The following is a 9,827-nucleotide window of genomic DNA, read 5'->3' on the forward strand; positions in this document are numbered from 1 at the left end:
ATATAACTCTTATGTAAAAGCCTATTGCATTTGCGTTCATATTTCTCCAGGAATATAGAAATTCAGCGATATTTAGGTCTTATTTTCGGGATGTAAGCCGCTATTAAAGCCAAGAAAATGAACAGTTTTTCTATTGGCACCTGAAGGTAGCATATGAGTTCACGCCCTCGAAACCCCTCCTCCCACAGAGACTAAATATGTGAGCTATGTGGCGTTACAGCCTCATTGTACTAAGATCTGGATTTATGGTTGCGACACATCTGGCCATTACCTGCTTTTTCTTTGTTTGTGGTAACTTTCATTAAGGTAACTGCTTTTTTTTGTTCCAACACATTGTAGCCTACTAAAACTGTAATGACGTAGCTGTCAAGCAGATTTACAGGAGCTAAACAATATTGCGCTACTAAGTTTATGAATATATTGTGTAATTTATGTTGTTGCCCATACCCGGTTTATTCAATGTGGCGTAGGTATTTGTGTATATAGCTGGCATGGTGCGTTCACTGCAGATTTAACATGAAACGAATTTAGATAGCCTGGTTTGTTTTCTTCGGCATCAGAAGTTAAAGGACATTATGATGATAAGAACAGTGAGCTACTCACCCATTTGACAATATTAATATTTTCATTAGCTAACTAGTTAAAAACACACCCAAAGCCAAATTAGCAGCCCAAGAAAATGAAGGGCAGCACAGAAAAACATGTTCTGAAACAAATGTAACATGTCACAACATTTACAATGTAATATTCAATAACAGGTTGACGCTATGTATTTCAGTGTGATTTGATATCCAGTATGCAGCTTGAAATCATTTTAATAACAAAAATGTGTTTAATGTCAAAGCTTTGTTATAGATGCAAAACAAATTTTTTTTTAACCTTCAGCCTATTAAGAAATCTAAGTGATACACTTGGTGGAGTTCTCAAAGGTCAGAGAGGTCATATTGTAAACTGACTATAGTCATTTGAAAACCATATGCAACTAGGATAGTGCCAAGGAAAAAATTACTGAATCATATACTGTCATCTACACAGGCAAACTAAATGAAATTATTATCAAGGTTTCTCATCACAGCCAATCCCTGGGGCACTGCAACGGTAATGTTAATGGTCTCTTGTATTTGGTTGTGTTCCACAGTTTCTAATTCAGCTGGGAGGAGGGCTGAGTAATTCAAAGTTTTAATAGTTTATACTATTCTGTTTTCGTTTCACTTAATTGAGAATCACAGCATTTACTAATTTAATCTACAACGTATGATATCACAGCAAAGTGATCCCAAAGTGGCTGTTGTGGCCTAGAGATGTGGTTTTCAAGTTACAATATACAATATACAGATTCTTTCTTCTGGATACATTAGCATCTAAAACTAATGCATCTATTTTGGTAATATTAGTTACCTACTATTGTCATGATTTTACCTTTGTGTTGAATTAATGTGATTTTAAGAGTAATTTGAGTTTTGTGGAATGCTAGCGCTTGGTGTCACATTTCCACTCACCAGTGTTCTACTGGACTAACACATTTACTCGCTCTAGCTAGCTTCAAACTGGATTTTGTAGTGTGTTGCAACCAGGCATCTAGTTTATATTGTTGCTAGAAAACAGGACATGATGGGAGGGGCAAAGAGTGGTCAGGAGTGGCTGAAAAGAATTTAGCATAGGTAGAGTATGACAAGAGGTCACACATATTTAATGGAAAGTTTTTAAACCAGCAATTAATGAGCCATTGATGTGCCTTTTGAACAAGGCATTTACACCTGTTTTGCACTATGTTTATGGTTATAAACATTTACAGCTGACACATTCTCCATCTGGAAATATGTGTTAATATAAATTAAGAAGGGTATTGGTGAAAAACATTACTGCTCAATGTCATGGTCATCTTTTCTTTGTGAATAAATAATGAGGAAATCTTTTCTTAAGTTCAGATGAGGATATATTGAAGCAGTTGGAGGCACAAAAGACAATTAACCCTGCCTCAGGTAGTTTACCTTTTCATATCTTCTGTTAGGACCAAACACAATGCCAAACTGGGGAGGAGGAAACAAATGCACAGCATGCCGTGGGACGGTTTACCACGCTGAGGAAGTGCAGTGCGACGGGAAGAGCTTCCACAAATGCTGTTTCCTCTGCAGTAAGTGTGTGGATGCAGCTGTACCACCAACACTTCGAGACTAAGATCAAGTTTGAAAGACGGTATTTGCAGTTGTGTATGAATTAGCCTACAAACTAAATACATTGCTGCTTTCAAAGCATACCACACATTTTTATAATGATTTCCCACACCCAGACAGTCACAGACATCGGTGCTTTTATGTAATTGTTGTCAAAAAGGTACTCCACTTATGTTACAAATGAAGAGCTGTTTCCTTTGTTATGAAGACCATAGCATTTACCAGGCATGGGAGGTCTAATGAAGAGATGTTATTAAGATGCTTCATGGAAAAGATCCAGCTTTTAAAAGCTGACTTATGAGAGCCATCTCTTAATTGTAATCTGACGTTCTCCTTTGGAACTACAGTATGTGTTGCCAGCAAGTTTCAATGTAATTATTTTATAAGACCTACCAAGAGCAGATACTGCATCAACCTGCACATATCGCTTTATTTATGACATGGTTAAAGACATTTATTTGTCTGAACCTGGTGTTTTATCTTTTAATTTCAAGCTGCAGAGAGTCACAGCGTATCATTTAAGCAAAACAGGGGTGAGTGGGCAGGAAGCTTGGTGAACTCTGTTTCACCTCTCCACAGCATATCAAAGAATGCTTGCACTGACATTTCTGTCAATGGTCATCGGTTGTTGAGTTCACACTACATTATTGTCAGTTTGTTGGATGAGTAGGTGGCTTGTCCTGCCCCTCACCCCTCTTCGAAATGTCAGTGATGATGTTCCATGGAAGATCTTATCGTGAAACACTTTGACTTCGCTGCTATTAAGACAAGACCAAAGCAATTTGAGCCACAAGAGATGAGTTTATTTTCTCCAGTGATTTTGTTACAAAGGCAGCCTTGTCCCACTGAAGAGATGATGAGCAAGGGGACTTGGTGTCTTTGGCTCTCTTTCATAGTCTATGACATTCAGCACTTTTTCATGTCTGTGGCATCTACAGAGCCTCATATGACTCCCCTTACAGGGGTTTTGTCTTTGTTATTTGTTTATTCTCAATGCCAGTGGCAACACAAAATGAATGCTGTAACTATATTGGAGGTGAACTGGAAATGCTCGTGACAAAAACTCAGAGAATCCAGAACAACTACTACAAAGGTGGTTAAGAAAATACAAGGATTTGGCAGCCATTTGATTGGACACACAGAAATCCTCTAACAAATTTTTTGTAAAAATGTTTTGGCCACAAGAGAAAGGGGGGTGTGAGTGGAAACATTTTTTCCAGCCATTTGTGCGAAATCCTCCAGCAGTTTGAGACAGTCACACAGTGTAGACCAGTGTTTGAAGAATTCAGCTAATTCTAGCAGCTAGCAAGCAATACAAGTACAAAAGGTTAAGCCACTGTGATGCTTTTTAAAAAACTTATTTTTACTTTGCACACCTGTTAAAGTTTTTCCCCAACAGCTACTCTATAACATTGAAACATTAATAAGCCCAATACTGGCATCAAAAAATCAGTTATGATGATGAATATCTGGATAAAAATGGAAGAAATAAAATGTAGCCTCAATGCTAAATGCCTTTCCCTTTTCTGCATATTAAGATGTTTTACTTTATAGCCTTAAACTAATTGAACATGCAGTTGGAACAAAAGGAATGTGACAAAAAAGTCCCAAAGTTCTACCAAAAGATCTTCCTCTTAGAAAAACAACAACAACAAAAAATATAAAGAAGATACTTGCTGCTTTTGAGATGAAAATTATTTTCTCCCTGCTGGAAAAAAATCATGTGCCGCTCATTAGAGAGAGTTAACATTAACCAGATGTATGTGTTGGACTGGAAAAGCCAAACCTTCCTAAAGAAAAATTAAGTGGGCTCACACTGAAAATGTGCATCTGAAAGTTGAAATACTCAAAGAGGTTGAAATGACAGTTCCAGTACAATGAGAGATGAAATGGGAGTTAAACATGAAGGGCTGAAAGGTGATTTGGCTTAGGTTTAAACACTGCATTAAGGTAAACTGAGGCATTTCAGGTGTAAAAACGGTTTCTTCTAATGTTTCATTTTCACATTTTCAGCAGGTAGTCATTTCGCTGTATCGTATTTCTCCTGAAACTAAGAGCAGACACAATTTTGGCAATGTTGTGATCACAAGAAGATACTGTATTTCCATGTTAGCTGACAAAATAACTGCAGCTCTTCTCTCTGTGTGTGTCTTCAGTGGTCTGCAGGAAGGGCTTAGACAGCACCACACTGGCTATTCATGACCAGGAGATCTACTGCAAGTCATGTTACGGGAAGAAGTACGGCCCCAAAGGCTATGGCTATGGGCAGGGGGCAGGGACACTCAACATGGACCGGGGAGAGCGGCTGGGAATCAAACCTGAACAGTAAGCTGGGATAATTGTTAAATGATGTATTTCAAGGCTGCAAGATGACTGTACAGTATTGAGGTGCACTAAATCCTTCAGTAGCGTGAGGATTGGGTGATACACAGGAAGATAATCCAACTTTCTAACCCATCACTTTCACAATATAACCAAAACAAATCTTCCTGGAAAGCTGTAATGCTACCTCAAAAATAAGCTGCATCACCAAGACAAACACCAATCAGCACTAAATAGCTTGAAGAGCCCATGCCATGCTCATTTTCAGCCATTTAATGTTTAATCTTGGGTACCTCTAGATTAGCTTGGCACCCCTCTTAACTCCAAATAGTCTATCATTTTTTCAGAATAATAAAACCAAAAAACCTCTTCCTAAAAACGAGAGGATAGTAGTGAATGTGCACAACTCCTGCTGCTGGTGTTGTCACAAGTGGACAGCACAACGAATTGCGACGGCATTAATTAATTTGAATTTCTCCTCCGTAGATAGGTAAACAACGGTATATGTACCGATGAAAAGAGATTTGTAACACTCGTATGAATGATCTTATAACAGACATGAGATGTACCCATGTATATGACAATGTACTGTGGAAGCCTGGAAACTGGAAGGAAAAGAGAACTTCACTTTCAAGAGTTGACAGCCAGGGAAGAAGCAGGCTGTCTCCATCCACAGATCAGCACTGTAATTGGCCTAAACACTCCATTTCATTCAGCTTCTTATTTGCTCATCTGCACTCTACTACTTTAATTTGGTGTGACTTCTGAATTTAGGTTCAAATGTATCTCCTCTTCACTCACTCCATTCTCTGCCTGTTCTCCTCCATGCTCTCTTGGTTAGCTGGCCCCGGCTCCTGCTCCCAGGTGTGGCTCATTTAACTCCTTCACCTATCCTACTTCCTGTCTCTGTAGGTGCAACAGCTTTTCCTTTCCTCCTTCTGCCACACCTCAAGCCACTTTTACTCATAATTATCATACCCATCATGGAGCCATTTCTTAAGCTGTGTGGGAATGTTAAAAACCTACCGTAGGTGTGTGCATCCTTACCCTACAGTATATGCTGATGTTCAGAATTCTGTTGTGCTTCTTTCTTCTTCTTTGTTACTTTTGCTGTGCTTCATCATAGCTGTGTTAACATCTGTTCCAGCTTTGCAATGTTCCATCTGACACAATAATTAAAAGTGGATTTAATAGTAACAGCAGTGCTGCTAGTCATTGTGAAAAAGTTTCATAGTTTTACCAACACAGATGACATCTTAAAATGTCTAAGGATCATTTGTCAGACCTAATTACATGCATGGTTGCAGTGAGGCTGACAAGGTCAGTGAGTTCACTGGTACATTATGTATAGTTATGTTTATAAGTTGTAGCTGCTGACTGACAGTGCTGTTATCTTCAGACAGTGGGTATTCATACTGCAGAACTTGAAATGATCCCAAATCCATAAACTTGGAAAATAGAAGAGTTCTCATAGCATTCTTGAAAGCTGATGATAAATACAGATGTTCAAAATGCCTAAAACACTAGACAGATGTCAGTTATAGTTATGATCAGCAGCCCTGATGTTTGTAGGAAATTTCAGCAGGCCAGATACACAACGCTGGAGTCCCCCAATTTAAAGATGTCAAACCTGTGAATGAAACCCTCTGTTCCTCATTGCCTGCACCACAAAGCCTTGAGAGATGAGTGAAACCTTGATGGAAATATTTGCAAACATCATTCCTCTTGATTAAACCCAGCTTGCTTGCAGCAGCTCTCAGCTGGTTTGGTGAGCAGTGGTGAAACATCAAAGCTCAAGTCTGAAATTCACAGAGTTTAATACATCAGCTAATAAATGAGGATCACTGATTTCCAACAGCCTGTCGAGGTTCTGGATTGGGACAGGGCCACTCATAATGCAAAAATATACCCACTGAGGTGAAGAGAGAGCTCGACTGCATATCTGTAACCTTGTGGGTACCGAAAACAAACAGGAAGACACAGCCCCATACACACTTACTCAGGATGTTTATTCCAGCCCCAGACATCAGGTGATTATTGTCCTGAAAGAGTTTATTATGAAGCTAACAGGATCAAATTCACACTCTTCTCTGTCTGCCATTACAAAGGGCTTCATACAGGGGCCAGTAGGGCTGGCAGTCACCCTTTGTTAAGCGTCACTCCTGGGCCCCAGGGACTGAGGACAGAGACAGTAGAGGAGTATGAGGAGTGCCAGGTTGATTTCTGGACTGTTTGGCTTTTGAGAATATTCTGGTAATAATTAATAAAGTTGTGTCCACAGATATTAGTTAAGCATGATTTAATGTTTGTTTAATACTTAATAAATGTTTACTCAGTATTTCTAATTTATTTCTTAAGACAAGAGGATGAACTTGTTTTCAATATTCTTTCATTCTGTCAAAATGTAGCCTGTTTTAGCTAGGAACTCTTAGCCTCTTCAGCCCTTAAAATTTAAATATGATTCACTTTAATCTTTGTTTGTTTCATTCCAAAATGAAAACTCCGCTCTACTCAGTAATGTACTTGAAATACTTTTCAAAGGGTCACGCCATCATCTACGGACTGGTGAATTTTTCATGGAGAGAGTTCGTCATATCCTTGTTTGTCGTTTTCCCCAGAGCCCAGACTCACAGACCCACCTCTAACTCCAACCCATCCAAATTTGCTCAGAAGTTTGGAGGCTCAGAGAAATGCGCCCGGTGTGGAGACTCAGTCTATGCAGCTGAGAAGATCATGGGGGCAGGCAAGGTGAGTGTTTCATCTGATCTAATACCACAGACCTAAACATGAAGCTGTTGTGTGAACCCAATGGTCTTGAAATTGAATTTTCAAATGTGTAGTGAGCATTGAACTTTACACAGCTACTATTATTATATAGCGAGTTAGCATGAACCTGTAATCCAGGCTGTCATGGCTCCCTGAGTGCCACAAGCACAACAGACCTACAGTCTACATCACATACCACAGGGGTGAAGCTTGTTTAATTGGATTGAATAGTTGTGTGTGTGTGTGTGTGTGGTGTGTCCTAATGAGAGAACACAAACTGTTTTTCTGATTGAAGCCATTCCATAAAGTTAGGATGGGATCTCCCTAACAGCTGGTATTAATCGTGCAAGTCTGCTTGGACATGGGGGTTCTGGCACACAGATTTACAGTCGATTAAGTCATGTGGCTTACACTCCCAAGATGTACCAACAGGATGTTTTTGTTCTGAAAAAGAATCTCAAGAGTAGTGACTCGCATAAAAACCTGTCCACAGAGGAGTAAAGATTTGTGTTCAGAGGATTTCTGTTTCCTCTAAAATTGGGACTTTCCTGCCACTGATTGCATGTGGATTCATGTATGAACAGATTTACATCAGGTGATGTCACTGTGCTGTGTGCTGTTAATGTTTCCTAACGAGAAAGGTGGGAAAACTGAGTTGCTACAATGGAATACATTAAAGGAAGTGATGCATGTCTTAAGACATATCTGCAGCTGTTAGCTGTACAAAAAAACCTGCACACCATCGGTTTTTGTTGGATATTGATATTAACACTGCACAACCCTGCACAACAGCTTAACCTAGATTTAGCATGAAAGCATGAAGACAGACTTATTTATTAGTTTCACTTTGTCTTCTCATAGCCGTGGCATAAGAACTGTTTCAGATGTGCAAAATGTGGCAAGAGCCTGGAGTCGACCACCCAGACTGAGAAGGATGGCGAAATCTACTGCAAAGGTGAGATGGAACTAAATGTGTTGCAATAAAATGTTGCTATTACACCTATCGATTGAGACTTTCCCCAAAGTTGCAGAAACTAAAATAAGGTTTGTTTGGCCTTCCCATGTTTGCAGATCTCTAATAGGCGAGACTGACCACTCACTACAGCACTAATAAATAATAAGTTGCCTGTGCAGCCCAAGTGACTTTTTTTGGTGATGCATGGCATTTTCCACAGAATATGAATTGGACTGACTTTGGTGGTCCCCTAACACTTCCCCTAGCACCGTCACCAGCTCAAGGTTTCAGTTCAGTACTGTGGTTTATGACCAAATACTTTCAAAACTGTACTCTGTTGTGCTAATTGCTAAATGTTAGCACGCTAACCTACTAAACTATGAACGTGATGAACATTGTACCTCATTAACTTCAGCATGTTATCATTGCCACTGTGAGCACTCTAACAACAGTTAATCACTACTTGCAGTTGATGTGGATTAAAAACACCATACAGAGACTGTTTCACCCACCGTCATTCCATGTGGTGTATTGGTTTGGCCTTGTCACGCTATCAGAGCTGTGTGACATCCACAGTGATTTCTCTCTCCTCATCAGCACAATGAGATGAAATGCCGCAGCTAAACAGAAGATAGAGGCATAATGATACATACTGGCAGACAGACAATAACAGAGCATCAGCAAATGGATGTTTGCTGAATGGAATAATGAAACCTGTGTACTGATGAGCAAGAATGATCTATCTTGGCTCAGGCCAGCCCCTTGCTGCTGCTGCTGCTATCAGTGGTTCTGTATCCCATTGTTGTCTGTCCTCTAATGAACTCGTCCTGATTGTATCAGAGCAACGGCCGGATACAGTTACTCCCATCATAAACATTTCAAAGACAATGTAGACAGCAGGCCTGAGATGTAGCATATGCAAAAGAAAGCTGAAGTACTTCCCATCATAGCTGTTGTCTGAAATTCTGCACTTCAGTGTTTGACCACAACCTGAGCTGTGAGCTTTTCTTTTTTTTTTAAGACTTGACATGTTGATTTGAGTGTTGGAGCTGGAAAGTCTTCAACTACTGTCTTTTAAAGAACCCACACAAACACACAGGTATTGAAGGTGGACACAGGAGATGCAAGGGGGATGAGGATATCATTTGGCCTTTTTCGCAAAAACACAATTTGAAAAGCACAGTTGTAAATAAGATTTAAAAACAGAATTAACGGTGGTTGTATTCCAGGTAATAACATTTGAGTAGAACAGGCTGTCGATGTTATTAGTGACACCTGGCTGTAAGTGTCGCTGACTAAATATTAAAGGGACATTTCACCTAAAACATTAAAATATAGATCCTCTTACCTGGAGCGCTGGAACACTAGCGATAATTGGTTGGTGGTGCTCTATGTGCGAAAGTCGCATTAAAAATGAAATATTTAAAAAGCTCTACAGCACCTTATTTGGAATGATGTTTTATTTCATAATTTCTTTTTCTTTTTTTTTTTTAATTGAAGTTTCCAGGTATCAAATGCTGTCCTTTTACTTCAGTTTATTAGTCATTAAAGCAAAGTTACAAAATGCATTTTGGGGACAATAAAATGTATTTTTTGTTCATGTTTATTCT

The 9,827-nt window shown here is 39.3% G+C and overlaps 1 protein-coding gene across 1 annotated transcript; it reads left to right on the forward strand.

The window, feature by feature from the left end:
• The first annotated feature begins 164 nt into the window (after positions 1-164).
• csrp2 (cysteine and glycine-rich protein 2) lies at positions 165-8,491 on the forward strand. Its single transcript, XM_020601407.1, has 6 exons — positions 165-306; positions 2,012-2,134; positions 4,331-4,499; positions 7,115-7,244; positions 8,124-8,217; positions 8,334-8,491. The coding sequence occupies exons 2-6, from the start codon at positions 2,023-2,025 to the stop codon at positions 8,339-8,341; spliced, it is 513 nt and encodes a 170-aa protein (XP_020457063.1). The 5' UTR covers positions 165-306; positions 2,012-2,022; the 3' UTR covers positions 8,342-8,491.
• The last annotated feature ends 1,336 nt before the right edge of the window (positions 8,492-9,827 follow it).

The sequence above is a fragment of the Monopterus albus genome, unplaced genomic scaffold (assembly GCF_001952655.1).
Source record: "Monopterus albus unplaced genomic scaffold, M_albus_1.0 scaffold51.1, whole genome shotgun sequence".
NCBI lineage: Eukaryota > Metazoa > Chordata > Actinopteri > Synbranchiformes > Synbranchidae > Monopterus > Monopterus albus.